The sequence below is a fragment of the Jaculus jaculus genome, chromosome X, assembly GCF_020740685.1.
Source record: "Jaculus jaculus isolate mJacJac1 chromosome X, mJacJac1.mat.Y.cur, whole genome shotgun sequence".
NCBI lineage: Eukaryota > Metazoa > Chordata > Mammalia > Rodentia > Dipodidae > Jaculus > Jaculus jaculus.
The window spans coordinates 18,092,211-18,110,425 of record NC_059125.1 but is presented as its reverse complement, the minus strand read 5'-3'; the positions used below and the strand labels follow the sequence as shown (position 1 = coordinate 18,110,425).

The 18,215-nt window shown below is 34.5% G+C and overlaps 1 protein-coding gene across 1 annotated transcript in view; it reads right to left on the bottom strand.

The window, feature by feature from the left end:
* The window catches only part of Dmd (dystrophin), a 2,157,654-nt gene that overhangs the window by 1,534,273 nt on the left and 605,166 nt on the right, over positions 1 to 18,215 (bottom strand). The window contains exons 8-9 of the mRNA XM_045140973.1: positions 10,161 to 10,342; positions 7,741 to 7,872 (exon numbers count right to left, since the gene is read on the bottom strand). Coding sequence (XP_044996908.1) covers positions 7,741 to 7,872; positions 10,161 to 10,342 — 314 coding nt within the window. The remainder of the gene's footprint in view (positions 1 to 7,740; positions 7,873 to 10,160; positions 10,343 to 18,215) is intronic.

Here is an 18,215-nt window from a genome sequence, read left to right as displayed (position 1 = left end):
TGTTACAGGAATGAAGATATAACATATTCTTGTGAAATAGGATGTGAGGAGAAATACATTCATGGGCTTCTGAGATAGATTCTCTTATTTCTAAATGACACACATTTTGATTATAGTCAATGTAAATTAAGCAACAGGTAGTTTCAACACCTTTTTAGCTTCTGAGGAAAATACTGAAATTGTTTATATTTTAATGTAAATCTAGACTAGTTTTTGCAGGATCAAAATTTTGGTTAAACTAGAAGAAACCATAAAGTTATTATAATCACTTTTTGAAAAACAGTAACTTTTTGAAATGTGCTATAAACCCTCTAATAACAACAAAAGCCATAAAACCAAAAGTTAAAGAATTCTCAAGTACATAAACATATACATAGTGACTGGAGGAATCCAGTTTAAACACATTGACAAGATATCTAACAGACTAAAACAGTATTTGCAGGGCTGGAGAGATGGCTTAGCAGTTAACTGTTTGCCCATGAAGCCTAAGGACTCTGGTTCAAGGCTTGATTCCCCAATACCCACATAAGCCAGATACACAAGGTGATACATGCATCTGGCGTTAATTTGCAGTGGCTAGATGCCCTTGTGTGCCCATTCTCTCTCTCAACCTGCCTCTTTCTCTGCCTGTCTCTCTCAAGTAAATGAACACAATTTAAAAAATATATATTTGCATAACATCACAAGATAGCTAAATTGCTAAATATAAAATAATATTCATTAATAAGAAAATGGTAAGCTTGGAGAAACTTAAATTTCAGCAAAAGAAGTACCACTGATTCTTAAGGAGATGTAACTATACTGAATTTCTTTCACAATAAGAAAAACTATACTTACTAGGAATTATATACACACAGACAAATATGCATATACACATTTGAGATATCTATGTACTTCTATAGCAAATCTGAATGAAATAAAATTGATATATAGAACTTTTAATGAGAGTACTTCCTTCAACATGTCATTCAAATCCTGAAACTTCCCATTTACTTGATGATGAATCATAATCACAGAGAAAATCCTTGTGCAGCTGTGAGCAGATGTGGGAAATATAGAAAGAAAAAGAACCAGAGAGAAGACAGAGGAAGCAAACCATGAAAAAAGAATAAATTAAACAAACCACAATCATCCCTCATTACCCATGAGTCTTGTTTCCAGAATGTTCTATCCATATAAACCTTTCATATGCTCAAATCCCACATATAAAATGACATGACATTAACATACAACCTATACACCTCTTTCCATATACTTAAATCATCTATATATTTAATCTCTGTTGCAGTATAAATGCTTTGTATGTAGTATTAATCATGTCTAGGAAGAGAAATGAGACATACATTCACACAGAGAAAGAAAGAGTAGAATGTCCAAGGCAAAATCCAAATGTAAGATGAAGTATTATATAAGATATGATAAGGACTGATGAGGCTTGCCCAGAGGATCTACAAAGTCCTGAAACCCACACCATTAGACAAGATGGAAAACATTCCAAAAACAATTTGAAGTAGATATAATGGAGCTGAGAGAGAGTCACACATAACTAGATGGTTTCAGGAATGAATAAGCATTCATATCAGAAATGACTGCTGTACCTGGCAAATATAAGTTCAGTTTTAAATTAGTTGGATGAGTAGTGGTAAGACATCTGTGTCTGTAAACTCTTAGTTAATAGGCAAATGAAGCTTTGGTAGTAGACTAGTTATGAGAAGTGTGAACTGGATCGACATGGAAAATAATGAAGACATACACATGTTTTGTACAGCTAATTCTTCCTTTCTATTCCTTTTAGTCTCTGTCTTTGATATTTGGATATCTAATACTATACAGTATGTATTAGCCTAAACTTATACTGCGTGAATATAGTCCCTCTAAAAATTTAAGTTTGTTTTTCTTATCGTCAAGGTTAAATATTTTGAAATGAGACTTAAGTATGAGTTTCTTATTTCCCCCCTTTTTACTATAAGGGCCAAATTCACTGTCAGATGTAATTATAAAATTTGCTATATTTTACTGAAATTTTCTATGATTGAGATACTTATTTATTTCCAAGTGCTTTATGCTCACTAGCTATATTTTAAATGGCCAGTTGTTTCTTTTTATTTTTTTTAATTATTAGTTATTTATTTGAGAGAGAGAAAGAGAGGGAGAGAGAGATAGAGATTTGGGCACACCATGGCCTCCAGCCACTGCAAATGAACTCCAGATGCATGTGCCACCCTGTGCATCTGGCTTACGTGGGTCCTAGGGAATGGAACCTCACTCCTTTGGCTTTGCAGACAAGCACCTTAACTGCTAAATCATCTCTCCAGCCCAGTCAATTATTTAATTCACAAATGCATAAAGAATTATTTTTCTATTCTACTGTTGGGAAGTATATTACCTAAGGTCAATAGCTACAATTGATTTCAGAAATAGAAGAAGCACAAAGAATTATTTCTTTTTCTTTCCAGAAAGTTTTCAGTATCTGTTGATAAGAGAAGACCATGGTACAGATATGAGGGTCATCAGAAATAAAAAAAAAAATTAAACTTCAGCTACTTGGGTTAGGGTTCATAGTAATGAAGTTTAAATTTTAACTATAAGCAATGACAGTGAATTTGAATCTCAATTCTATGAATTATTAGCTGCTTCAACAAATTATTTATTTTATTTAAATTTCCCCTAAAATATTATTACAAAAACTATCTCATAGATACAATATATTAGTCAAATAGATGCATATTTGAAAGAGTAAATATCATGAATATTAATTAATTAGAAGTGTTTATTGTTATGATTCCCTTTTCTTTATATCACATTATAACAACACAGCAAAATATGGATAAATGTCCAAAGCCTGATTCCTAGCATAAAGTACATTACTTAAGGATCAAAGGGTTCATTAATTAGGCAGCATAAGCTGTATGTGGAAAACAAAGATAACTAAAGTCTCTACAGTTACAATAACGGTGTATTATTTCTAGCAAAGGAGCAGCCTCACAGTACCTCAGGAAGGACAATAGTCATATGCAATCAATAAAACAGAAAGTGTAACCTGATGCCTTGGGACTGCTGAAAGAAAGGTTTAACCAGAAACCATAAAACTTAATGGATTTAATTTAATGGGGAACTTACGTAAAAAGAAAGAACTGACTGAATTTGACTCGTTATTGAGTTTTGGATCAATATAGAGAAGAAGTATGTCTCATAACTTAGCCACAATAAGTGTTGAGAAATATCCTTATTTGCATAATAAAAAGGACAATAAAAATTGTAATCAATGAAACAAAGTTTCCATGGGGACAGATTACCTTTGAGGCTTCAGTACACGCATCAAAGGAGTTAGACTACAGTTTGGAAGTTGGAAAGATGTATATTGATCATTAGCATATGGACTGGATCCAAATTGAACCATAATGCTAAGGGAATAGGTATACAGATAAAAAAAATCAAGGGATTTTCCCCCAGAGTCTTATATTAAGGAAGATGGAATACAAGAATCAGATAATTAATTAATTAATTAATTAAAAACATATAGGACAATAAAGAAGTGAGAACTTTCTTGTTTTTAATTTTGTTTATTTTTATTTATTTATTTGAGAGCAGCAGACGGAGACAGAAAGGCAAAGAGAGAGAGAGAGAGAGAGAGAAAGAATAGGTGTGCCAAGGTCTCCAACCGCTGCAAATGAACTCCAGATGTGTGTGCCCCCTTGTGTATCTGGCTAACGTGGGCCCTGGGGAATGGAGCCTCGAACCAGGGTCCTTAGGCTTCACAGGCAAGCGCTTAACCTCTAAGCTATATCTCCAGCCCAGCCATCTCTCCAGCACAGAAGTGAGAACTTTCTGACTATAGAAGTACCTACAAAAAATGTTTTGGTGATGGTAGAAAACACCATCAAATAAATAAATAACAACATAAACATAAAATGCATGTGATTCAGTGACTAAGAACATATATATTTTGACTAAAGAAATGATGACTAAAGTATACTCTAGAAAAGGTATTTAGTAGAAGAAGGGATGACACAATTTTGTTAGAAAAAAGAACATCAGCATGTATAAGTGATAAGACAAACATATTATCAAATTAAAGAAGTACTGATCAGGGTAAAGGTAGAAATTGAAAAATTGCACATGAAAGAACTATTTAGGATTTCTTTAATATATAACTAGGAATAGCATGAAATAGGAATTGAGTAATTCAAAAAACTATAACAATAATGTCATCCAACCATAACAGCCAAGTGAGACAATAAGGGCACAGAGGGGCTTACACAAATAGTGTGTCTTGTTGGTAAGTTAAGAAGATAGTTCCTTAATATGTAGGTAACTACAACTAAGTTGTCTTGCTTTAACTTAACAGGTTAAGTAGATTTTCCAGGTGGAGATAGATGAGGGTAATTGCTATTTCTAAGATATTGAAAAAAAAGTGAAGATAACAACGTTTATATTTCCTGTAAGGAATAGTCACTTATATGGGTATTTATAGTAATGGGAAAAATGATGTTTTCTCATATATCACACACATGATGGCAGCAGCAGGTGACACAGCTGGAGAGAGGGCCATGTGGAGCAGGCACTCTCAGCTTAGGTAAGAAAAGCTTTTGATTTACTTTATTTATTATTTTTGGCAGTGGGGCTAATCTAGGCATGGAATCGTAATTGGCCAAGTGCTGAAAAATCAATGACTGATAAGTGCTCTGCCCTACACAGGACACATGCATCATCTGCTCTAAGACTCAGGCAACATCAAATATGAGGCAAAATAGAAATAATATAAGACTACAGGATGGGAGAAAGCACTGTAGAAATGTGGCATTTGGACATGACAAAGTTACTGCATTCATGCACTCCCACACAGCACCTCTGGTTACTTGCAAAAGACCTGCATATGATAGTGCGAGTCATTATTCTGTTCTGGATAGGGGAGGACTTTGGGAGAATACTCTTCTTCCTCATGAGCTCATGGTAATTCTATGTTGCTAGGAGATGGGGGAGTCACACTGCCTTTGTGGGCATAGCCACTGGTGAGGAGAAGTGCAGTGAGACTAGGGGAGATAGTGGAGGACAATGTGGGGTACATATGATCAAAATTAAGATATATGAATAGAAATGGCACATAAAACAAGAAAAAGAAGAAAAATCACTGTATCTCAATTCAATCAGTTTTGAGTTCACTGAAATACCATAGATACAACCTACAGTGGGTAATGCCACCTCAGTGTTTCTGAGAATAAAATTTGGTCATGGATATAGTTAAGACATATCTTCCAATATATTTCCTTTAGTGAGAGGCTATATCATCCTCCACCTCCTGTTATTTGTTCTGCCTCACCTTTAAAGGGTAAACAGGTTTATTTTAATGATTTGAATTAAATAGAACCCATGAATTAAGTCACTGTATATTTTATGACATATAATGTAGTTAATATTTAGACAAAGGCAAAAAGGAACAAATTGAGGCTGATAAAATTTAAACCCATTTACAGTAACTTTATTAAGAAGTCATCCCTGAGCAATGCTTTGTGGAGGTGATAATGAGGTAAATATGTGTTTCCAGAATAGGCATTAGATAAAATCTAGAAAAGGCAGTTCAAAATGTGATAATGGGAGGGACTCTTGTACCTTGTATGGGTTTATATTGCTTTATTTGAGGATCCACCCCTTGAATCTTGCTGATCTCCATGGGACCAATGGCAATTTAAAAGGCTTATAGAGTGCAAGGAAGGTGCTTGCTTGCAAAGCCTGTCAGCTCAGTTCTGATTTCCTAGTACCCATACAAAGATAGATGCAGAATGTAGTCTATGTGACTAAAGTTATTCTTTCTCTCTCTTTCCTTCCCTCCTTTGCTCTCTCCCTCAAACAAATCAAAAATATATATTTTAAGAGCTGACAGAGTCAAAAGTGTTTTGAGTCAGAGATAAGCAGATTGGGGTGTGGAGTAATGATTGGGCAAATTTAAATATTAAATGGGAATGAAAATAGGGATTCTCATTCCTATTATCATCCCTATTTTCAAGTTTATACATCTGGTATTTTATGTGGTTCTGGAAAACTGAACCCAGGTGCACATGCTTGCACAACAAGTGCTTTGTTTATCCAATAAGCTGCCCTCCCACCTAATTTCTTATAGTTTTGGATTTCCTCAGTATTGTGAGGATAGCAAATGTCACTCGATAGATTCTTCATGCCTACAGTGTTACATCGTACATAGAATCTGAGTTGGGTTGTTATTTATTCTTAAAATGCTAAAAAATCAGATCTAGATAACTAGAAATTACAGGAGACCATACGAAGCACCTAGTTGTTATAGTTATTTTATAGTCATCTGGACATAATGGCCCCCAAACAGAACAATTAATATTTTTAATTAGATGTCTACCCTTTTAGAGTTATGCCGGAGACGGCAAGCATGCCATTTCAGGATCATGAGGAATCGAGCGCTGAAGAGCTGCTTGACACAGTTCCAGCCCAGCTGTCTCTTCCTTGAAGTCCGATGTGGCCCCTCTATAGAAAAATCTTTGGCTCTCTACGCCACAGCAATATGTGGTTTTCTGTATAATGTTTGTCTTTCTCTGTCTTTCACTTGGTGTCCCAATCTCTAAGTTTACTTTTCCAGTAAAAATTGTTGTCGGTAAAGTGTTGGTCAATGTACCTGAAAGAGGCTCTGGCATAGAATTGGAAAAACAAGAAAATGGGTCAAAGATAATTGTTTTCTTTAAAGGCCTTAAAGAAAGTCAGGCGTGGAGTACAGTAAACTTAGGAGGAAACAATGAACCTCCTGGAACAACGTAAACATTGTTATATGACTAATTTTTCTAAATGGTGGCAATTGCAATTGACTCTTTACCAGGAATCCTTACAGAAAAACAACCGAAGTCAGAAATAGTTCAAGGGGGGACCAAAGTCTAAGTATTGGAGGGACGTAAAAAGGAAACTTCAAAATAAATAATTAAAGGATAAATGGATCTGCTGGATCAGTGATTAATGATGGGAAGCCCCATTTGTGGTTGTTTTGCCTCTCACCTTTAATAAAGTAATTGAAAGTAGAAGTCCAGGAAATCACAAGTGCTTGACCGCACATACATGGGGAAAATGTAAAAACAGTTAATCATTACAGGGGCCTGACGACTTTACTTGAGGTGAATAATTATGGGATTGTTTGATGATAAGGAATAACAAAAAGTTTCTATGAATTCTGTGAAATTGTACCTTTCCTAAAGTCTGTTCTTGCATGACGTGATCAGAAAATAAAAGACTGAGGCTAAGAGCTGTGGCAGGAAGAGAGAAAAAGAGAGAAAGAAAAAGATAGAAAAACTCAGCTGCCTTCAGCATTAGCCTGTCAGCTTGCACCAGAACTTGACTTCGAGTCGTTATTTCGCCGCTCCCTTTCACACCTCTCTTCGGGGACCCTCCTTCAAGCCAGGGCTGGACCCCGGCAGAGTTATATACAAAAGCCTTTAAATGACCTTCATATACTTTATAACCACCGATAGATTTGGTAAAAGAAAACGTTATAAATCATAATATCATAAATGTAGACGTCACTATTGTGAGAATCTCCACAGAATTAACATTTATCAAAGCTAGAATGGTCTCACATGAGAAAATGTAATAATACTTAAGAAAAAAGAGCTATGAAGGCATTGAAAAAAATCATTGAAAACTTCAAACAAACAAAAGAAAACTTAGGTCATCTTGGAAAGATTTTTTTTTTTGCTTGGTTTATAGAACACAGTGTAAATGTTGACTGACCTTTGAAGGAAATGTGCTCCTTGTAGGCTCAGAGGAGGTGACATAAGCAGCCTGTGTGTATGCATAACTCTTGAATCGAGGCTTAGGAGAGGAAGCTGTTCGCTCATACCCCTGTGCTAGACTGACTGTGATCTGCAAAGGAGTTCACAAGGGGAAGCAGAGAGAAGTAGAGACATGGTAAGTAACAGTGTAGGACTACTTCAGGACATATTGAAAATAAACCAAAATAATAAATGTAATAAGAGAGATGAGGCATTTAATCTTACATATAATGGATATTAAAATCTGGTATTCTCTAACTCTTGTATATTAGTTATCTTTCTGCTCATTTTCTTAGTGGGCACTGACCTGTAACTCCCAGTACCAGCATGAGGCTATGACCCACAATGAGCTTTTGATCAGAGAAACCTACAAGGTTTTCTAAAAGAATGACAGATTTCTGTCAGAGTACTTGATGACCCACCAAAGGTCAGTGGTAAGGCCCTATTGCTGAAGACTCCATATGCAGCTGACAGGTAAAATGGAAAGGCATGGCTTGAGGTCAGGAGAGAGTCAGTCCCCAGACAGTCAGGTGTCTAGTGCCAAAAGGTGCTAGATGGGCGACTGGGAGAAATGACCAATATCTGTCCAAGCAACTCATGGTCTAAACTACTTAGCAACAAATAACATGTTGTGATGCCCACAGAAGTGCAATAGTGGCACACAGCCATGGTGGGGAACCAACTGCTCTTGATTTAGCTAACTGATCCCCTAAGTGGTATGGGACCCATAGCTGGAGCTGGGAAACAAGTCAGAACCATATCCAAACATAAGGCCACCCTCCAATATCAAGCTACCATCAATCATGGGGTACAAGAGGGCCTATACCTATTAAACTCTCTACTAAAAAAGTAAGGGTTTTCTCATTTGTTCTGATGCTAACTCACTATCCGTTGGAGAATCTGCTTCTCTTTTTCAGATAGGTGCAGATCCTAAGGAGAGAGCCACCCCATCATACCTCAAAAAGGCCCCGACACAAACTAAGGAAAATTGGCGAAACAAGCAAGGGTGATGTTTTCCTGATGAACCGGATACCAGCACAAAGGGGAAGGAGACCAACACATAGAAAAATCGACTCCTACCAAATCAGAGAGCCAGAGCCTCAGAGGCCCCCAACACCTCATCATGGAAACAGACCAAAAATGAACCCAACATAGCTCAGAGAAATTTTGCAGAAGAGGGGGCAGAAAGAATGTCAGAGCCACATGTTGGGTCATGATATGCAGAGACATTTATCGTACTGATAACTGTGGGCTAACTCCACAATGCACTACCCAAATACTGCAACAAAGGGGGGGGGGGTCATTGGGGAGGGGGTAGGTAACGGATGAGCCTAATAATGGTACCAAACTGCCTGTATTTGCTGAATAGAAAACTAATAAAAAATTTAAAAAAACTTGAACTGCAAATTAAATAATTCTAAAAATTTTCTACTATATGTGAAAAAAATCTGGTATTCCCTAAACATTGTGGTAGACATTTTTTTTTGTCACTTTGGAAAGTATGTAATTTGAGAAGATACTGAGTATGAGAATTGACCATTTAGGTTCCAACACAAGTCTATTCATAATTGTGGCATTTTCTTAAATCTTTTTCATGGAAAAAAAAAACATTCAAAATCAATTCCTTATGAATCTATGGAAAATAAAAGCAAATTCATCCAAATTTACCAGGTCAATACCCTGATATGGGCTGGAGCTCTCAGGAGCTAACTAAAGAAAGACGTAGCTCAATAGAGTAAGAAACGTGGGTCGATGGATTAATGTTGAAAGCTTTATCAAACTGTTTAAGCACATATACGAAACCATTCAAAATATCCACTCTCAAGAGTAACTCATCAATGGAAGTTACCTCTGGATTATATAAACCAGTTTAATAAATCATTCTATCATATATGTTCTCGATTTAATTTTTATTAAAGATATATTAAACTAAATTCTCCTTTCAAAATAGTATCTTCCATAATAAAAACGTTAATACATTAACAAGCTATCATCGAATTTAAAGATTATATTATTAAATATACTACTTTTGGTCTTACTCTGGATTTTTACTCTTTACCAAAGCTGATGGAGAATTAAAAGTTTAACAGAGATATGTTTCCTTATATTTTAGTCCTCAGTACATTATATAAACAACAATGAGTGCTATATTCTATATTCCTGTAACATACATACTATTTCAGCAATGCTCTTTGAAAAATGATATTGTGCAAATCACATGAAATAAAAATTATTATGTGCTCATATACACATATACACACAAAATGGTATGTGTACATGCATTTTATACTGCTATAAATACATATATCTACTATACATATGTGATAAATAAGAGCATTTATAAAATTGGAAACCTCTTTTAAATTGTGCTTGCATTACCTGTTGAGAATAGTGCATCTGATGATGTAATTGAAAGTGTTCTTCTCTTGTCACTTTGGATGATTTGGGCAACATTTCCACTTCCTTGATGGCTTCAATGCTCACTTGTTGAGGCAAAACTTGAAAGAGTGATGTGATGTACATTAAGATGGACTTCTTATCTGGGTAAGTGGTAGCAACATCTGTAAGTATATTAAAACCACACATCAATTTTTGGTTTCTATATTTAAGATTCTAAAAGGGTAATGAACAAATCAATGTTACAGGAAGAAGTCAGATTAATGAGCACTTGATTGTCCATGAAATCCCTCTGGAGACTAATTAGAACATGATAATCAGGGCTAAAATGTCCTTGCAATTTTGCAAAGCAATAAACTGAGCACTAAAGTTAATTTCTTTTGCTTATTCACATAAAATCTGCATTCTGTTATACCTTCACCAAAGACAAATAGTCAAAACTCCCATATCTGAGTAACTTTCATTATATAAGTAGCCAAAATTTTAAATTAAAAAATACATTTTCCTTTTCATTGAAAATTATATTAGTATGTTAATTAAAAGTATGCACTTGTAATTAAACAATCACACAAAAGGGAGAAGGGTTTACTTCCTCCATTCTCAGGAAAGAGATTCTGTACATAATAATCAAATTTTTGATGCTGTTAAAGTGTGTAAAGAATTAAACATGTCTCCATGTTAAAAAGACCCATGTATTTCTAAAATAAAAATTAAATATATAATATGAATATACCATATTGTTAATGCTATGTAATGTCACTTAAATGTCATTAAAATATTTATTTACATTATGATACATCTGTTAAAGAAGTATGCCACTTTCCTTTACAGAATTTTGAAATATAGTTACAAGTCCTGGATATAAGGTGATTCAAACTAATATATTTGCCACATGTAGCAGGTGATTGAAAACCAAATTTAAACTTGTTATAGCATATATATAAAGTGGCATTTCATTCTAAATTGTCTCTTCCAACTTGGCATTATAAATTACTCATAGTGATTATTTCAGAAAGATTAAAACTCATCCTTTATGTGAAGTACATAATTAATTCCAAAATAATTAAAAGTGTCTTATCAATGGAATACTACTTAGCCTTAAGAACAGAAGAAAACAGGCTCTGTGTGACAGCATGCATGAACCTGGAAGATATCATACTAAGTAAAATAAGCCAGACAGAGCAACAAATAATCATAATCTTATGTAAACGTGGCAAGTAAAAAGTTGAACTAGAGAATGAGTGAGTAGAATGGTAGTTGTCAGTGGCTGAGGTGAGGTTTGCAGAGATTTTGACTAATAAATACAATTTTTGAAGTAGATTGGTAGAATAAATTAAAGAGATTTCTTATATTGCCTAATTAATAGTAATATATTCTATTCTTAAAAGTTACTGAACAGGCATGGTGGCACATGCCTTTAATCCCAGTACTCAGGAATCTGAGGTAGCAGTATCAACATGAGTTCAAGGTCGGCCTGGAACTGCATAGTGAGTTCCAGGTCAGGCTGGGCTAGAGTTGTACCCTGCCTGGAAAAAAAAAATAACATCTATTTCCTCAAATATATGTAATTTATTTATGATAAATAAATCTGATTATAAATATGATAAATAGATCAAATAGAATCCAGCAAAGAGAAAGGCAAACTTATAGAAAAGCATGAGTGGGAATTTCAAAATATGTGGGACACTATGAAAAGATCAAATATAAGAATTCAGGGCATAGTGGAAGGAGAAGAATTCCACTCCAAAGGCATAGTAGGTGTCTTCAACAAAATCATAGAAGAAAATTTCCCCCAAATTGGGAAAGAGGTGGCAATGCAGATACAGGAAGCCTTTAGAACCCCAGCCAGACAAAACCTGGAAAGAAACTCTCCTTGCCATATTATAATCAAACTTCCAAACACACAAACCAAAGAAAAAATACTGAAAGCAGTTAAAGAAAAAAATCAAGTTACCTACAAAGGCAAGGCCATCAAGATTACAGCAGATTATTCAACACAAACTTTAAAAGCCAGAAGGGCCTGGAGTGATATATTCCAAGTTCTGAAAGATAACAACTGTCAACCAAGGTTACTTTATTCTGCAAAGTTATCCATTCAAATAGATGGAGAAATAAGGACATTCCATGACAAAAGCAGGTTAAAGGAGTATTTGAAGACAAAACCAGCTCTACAGAAAATACTTGATAGAATCCTCCATGCTGAAGAAAAGGAAAAGCACACATATAAGGAACCTAGAAAAAACAAGCAATACTCAAATACTAGTCAACACAAGAGAGCACAGGTAGAACCAGAACCACAAAAAAAAAAAAAAATTGGCAAACATAAATACACACCTTTCAATAATATCTCTTAATATCAACGGCCTCAATGCCCCAACGAAAAGACATAGGTTTGCAGACTGGTTTAGAAAGCAGGATCCTACAATTTGTTGTCTCCAAGAAACTCACCTTTCTACAAAGGATAGACGTTATCTTAGGGTGAAAGGTTGGAAGACGGTATTTCAAGCAAATGGGCCTAGAAAACAAGCAAGGGTTGCTATCCTAATATCTGACAGGGTAGACTTCAGTCCAATGTTAGTCAAGAAAGATAAGAAAGGTCACTTTTTTGATTAAGGGCACACTCCAACAGGAGGACATTACAATCCTAAACATATATGCACCTAACATGGGGGCTCCCAAATTCATCAAACAAACACTATTAGAACTAAGGTCACAGATAACACCAAACACAGTGGTCGTGGGTGACTTCAAGACCCCACTCTCATCAATTGACAGGTCATCCCGGGAAAACAATAAACAGAGAGGCATCTGGACTAAATGAGGTCATAGAAGGAATGGACCTAACAGATATATACAGGACATTTCATCCAAAGGCTGTAGAATACACATTCTATTCAGCAGCACATGGAACATTCTCTAAAATAGATCATTTATTAGGACACAAAGCAAATCTTCACAAATTCAGGAAAATTGAAATAATTCCTTGCATTCTATCTGACCACAATGGGATTAAACTACAAATCAGTAGCAAGAAAGGCTATAGAGCATACACAAAATCATGGAAACTAAACAATACACTACTAAATGATGAATGGGTCAATGACAAAATCAAGAAGGAAATCAAAAAAATTATAGAGTCAAACAATAATGAGTACACAACATATCAACATCTCTGGGACACAATGAAGGCAGTTCTAAGAGGTATATTTATAGCCTTAAGTGCCTATATTAAGAAATTAGAAAGGTCGCAAGTAAATGACCTAATGCTTCACCTTAAAGCCTTGGAAAAAGAAGAACAAGGCAAACCAAAAATCAGTAGACAGGAAGAACTAATAAAGATTAGGGTAGAAATTAATGAAATAGAAACAACAACAAAAAACAATCCAAAGAATTAATGAAACAAAGAGTTGGTTCTTTGGAAGGATAAAAAAGATTGATAAACCCTAAGCAAATCTGACAAAAAGAAAGAGAGAAGAGACACAAATTAATAAAATCAGAGAAGAACAAGGTAACATCACAACAGATTCCAGAGAAATTCAAAAAATCATAGGGACATACTATAAAAGCATATACTCCTTGTTATTGAAATAACAAGGAGGGTCTAATAGGAGGGGGTAGATCACAGATGAGCCTAAATAATGGTACCAAACTGCCTGTATTTACTGAAAAGAAAACTAATAAATTAAATTAAAAAAAAAGCATATACTCCACAAAGTATGAAAATCTGAAAGAAATGGATGCTTTGCTTGATTTATATGACCTACCTAAATTAAATCAAAATGATATTAATCACTTAAATAGACTTATAACAAACATGGAGATCTGAAGAGTTATCAACAATCTCCCACTTAAAAAAAGCCCAGGCCCAGATGGATTCACTGCTGAATTTTACCAGACCTTTAAGGAAGAGGTAAAACCATTGCTTCTTAAGCTTTTCCAGGAAATAGAAAAAGAAAGAATTCTACCAAACTCCTTCTATGAGGCCAGCATCACCCTGATACCAAAACAAGGCAAAGATAGAACAAAAAAAGAAAATTACAGACCAAATTCCCTCATGAACATAGATGCAAAAATTCTCAACAAAATATTGGCAAACATAATGCAAGAGTATATCAGAAAGATCATTCATCCTGACCAAGTAGGCTTTATCCCAGAGATGCAGGGATGGTTCAACGTACGCAAATCTATAAATGTAATACATTATATAAATGGGTTGAAGGACAAAAATCACATGATCATATCACTAGATGCAGAGAAAGCATTTGACAAAATCCAACATCCCCTCATGATAAAATTCCTACAGAGACTGGGAATAGAAGGAACATATCTCAATATAATAAAAGCTATTTATGACAAGTCTACAGCCAACATATTTCTAAATGGGGAAAAACTGAAAGCTCTTCCACTAAAATAAGGAACAAGACAAGGGTGTCCACTATCCCCACTTTTATTTAATAGTTTTGGAAGTCTTAGCCATAGCAATAAGGCAAGAGACACACATAAAAGGGATACAAATTGGAAAGGAAGAGATCAAGTTGTCATTATTTGCAGATGACATGATGGTATACATAAAGGACGCTAAAAAACTCTACCAGCAAACTGTTAGAGCTGATAAACACCTACAGCCATGTATCAGGATACAACATAAATACAGAGAATCCAGTAGCCTTCATATATGCTAACAAAAAACACACAGAGGATGAAATCAGAGAATCACTCCCATTCACAATTGCATCAAAAAATAAATAAAGTACCTTAGAATAAACCTAATGAAGGAAGTAAACAATCTCTACAATGAGAACTTTAAAACATTGAAGTGAGAAATTTCAGAATACACTAGAAAGTGGAGAAACATCCCTTGTTCTTGGATTGGAAGAATCAATATTGTGAAAATGGCAATTTTACCTAAAGCAATCTACACATTTAATGCAATCCCTATTAAAATTCCAAAGGCATTCTTCATGGAAATAGCAAAAACAATCCAAAAATTCATTTGGAATAAAAAAAAAAAACCTCGAATATCTAAAATAATACTGAGCAACAAAAATAAGGCTGGTGGTATCACCATACCTGATTTTAACCTATACTACAGAGCCTTAGTAACAAAAACAGCATGGTACTGGCACAAAAACAGACATGTAGATCAGTGGAACAGAATAGAGGACCCAGATGTAAATCCAGGTAGCTACAGCCACCTGATATTCGATAAAAATGCCAAAAATATTCATTGGAGAAAAGACAGCCTCTTCAGCAAATGGTGTTGGGAAAACTGGATATATATCTGCAGAAGGATGAATATAGATTGTTCTCTCTCACCATGCACAAGAATTAAGTCCAAATGGATTACAGACCTTTACATCAGACCTGAAACACTGAAACTGCTAGAGGAAAAAGTAGGGGAAATCCTTCAACATATTGGTCTGGGCAAAGACTTTCTGAATACAACCCCAATTGCTCAGGCAATAAAACCACAGATTAATCATTGGGACCTCATGAAATTACAAAGATTTTGCACTGCAAAGGACACAGTGAAAAAAGCAAAGAGGCAACCTACAGAATGGGAAAAATTCTTCGCGAGGCATATATCTGACAGAGGATTAATATCTAGGATATACAAAGAACTCAAAAAGTTAAATAATAAGGAATCAAAATATGGGCTATGGAGCTAAATAGAGCATTCTCAAAGGAAGAAATATGAATGGCATATAAGCATCTAAAAATTGTTCTACATCAGTAGTCATCAGGAAAATGCAGATTAAAACTACATTGAGATTCCATCTCACTCCTGTCAGATTGGCCACCATCATGAAAACAAATGATCATAAATGTTGGCGGGGATGTGCAAAAAGAGGAACCCTTCTACACTGCTGGTGGGAATTCAATCTGGTCCAGCCATTGTGGAAATCAGTGTTGAGGTTCCTAAAACAGCTAAAGATTGATCTACTATATGACCCAGCTATAGCACTCCTAGGCATATATCCAAAGGACTCATGTCATTTCTTTAGAAGTACGTTCTCAACCATGTTTATTGCTGCTCAATTTATAATAGCTGGGAAATGGAACCAGCCTAGATGTCCCTCAACTGATGAGTGGATAGTGAAGATGTGGCACATTTATACAATGGAGTTCTACTCAGCGGTAAAGAAAAATGAAGTTATGAAATTTGCAGAAAAATGGATGGAAGTGGAAAGGATTATACTAAGTGAGGTAACCCAGGCCCAGAAATCCAAATTCCCCATGTTCTCTCTCATATGTGGATCCTAGCTACAAAGGATTGGGCTTCTGTGTGAGAAGGAAAATACATAATAGCCGAGGCCAGTAATTTAAAAAGGAGATATATAGGGAAAAGAAAGGAAGGGAGGAAGGTACTTAATAGGTTGATATTGTATATATGTAAGTACAATGAATGAGATCGGGAGGTAATATGATGGAGAATGGAATTTCAAAGGTGAATGTGTCGGGGGGGGAGGAAGGGAATTACCATGGGATTTTTTTATAATTTTGGAAAATGTTAATAAAAATTTAAAAATTAAAAAGTATTCAAAATCCATTTTTCTTTTTAATCTATCAATCCATTTTATTATTTTGACAAATTTCAAATTACTTTATAAACAGCAGTAAAAATCACTAAAATATTTTGGCATCTATCTTGCTGAATATCTTATGATATTTATTTGAATTTTTTATTTATCTTTGAGGATAAGATTGAAATAAAGTTTATGAGAATTATGTACATCTTTACTTGCATTTCGACCAATATTCACTCAAACATATGCCAATATCTGCATCATTACTATATTAGTTATTTTTCTTATGCACTGACAAAATAATAGTCTTAGGAAGAAATGAATTATTGTGGTTCATAGTTTGAGGGTACATTTTATCATAAAGGGTTACGGTGGTAGAATCATGGGGCAACTGGTCACATTGCATCCACTATCAGGGAGAAGAAAGTGATAAACGGACATAGGTGGCCTAATTTAAATATGACATGATGTGTATATATGTTGAAATATTACATGGATTCTCATTAAAAAAACAAAAACACAAACAATAATTAATAGAAGCTGATTTCATCTCTTGTCATCATAAAATATATAATAATAAATGAAGCACAGTATATGTAAGTTATTTAGATATGAGCATTCTCCGGTGTATACATAATTCAATATATCTTGTTATACATGAATATATGTATATATATTATATCAATTAATTAATTAAGTAAGTACGTAATTTGAAAAAGAAAATATTAAAAGTGGAAGGAATCAAAGGCAGAGAATGTTTTATGACATAAATTTCTCTTAGTTTAATGAAGTTAAAATATCACTTATTTCAAATGTATATTCAAGTCAAGCATTCTGATTTTGGAATAAAAAGATGAAGAGTAAGACATGTAGTCTATTAACAGAATAAGTACGCAGTCCTTTGAAACTAGCAGAGCTATAATTGAATAGAAAATATACTTTAAAAGCTGGGTACAATAATAAATAGGCAACACAGTGCAGGATGAGGAACCAAAATTATGTTTTTCTTAAATCAGAACTGGAAATACCACTCATAAAACATACTGCTTGAAATCTTAGCCAGAGTAAAACAACAAAGTCATAAAAGGGACATAAGTAGGAAAAAGTCAAAATCAAATTATTTCTGTTTTCAGATGTATGATTTTATACTTTAAAACCTGAATATCTCCACTAGAAGATTCTTTGTTCTGGTAAGCACTTGTGGCAAAATAGCAGGATACAAAATCAATTTTTTAAACACTAACAATGAATGTTCTTTAAAAAAAAAAAAAAAACAGGGGAAATAATCCCTTTTGCAATAGCCTATAAACAACCAACCAGCCAAAAAGAAATAAATAAATATATAAATAAGTATACACTTAGCCAAAGACGATAATGAAAACTAAAACAGCCTGAAGAAAGAAATGTTAGAAGATAGAAAGATGCACCATTTTCATGGGTTGGCAGAATTAGCATTGCCAAAATGTCCACATTACTAATAGTGTTCCATTGATTCAATACAATCCTCATA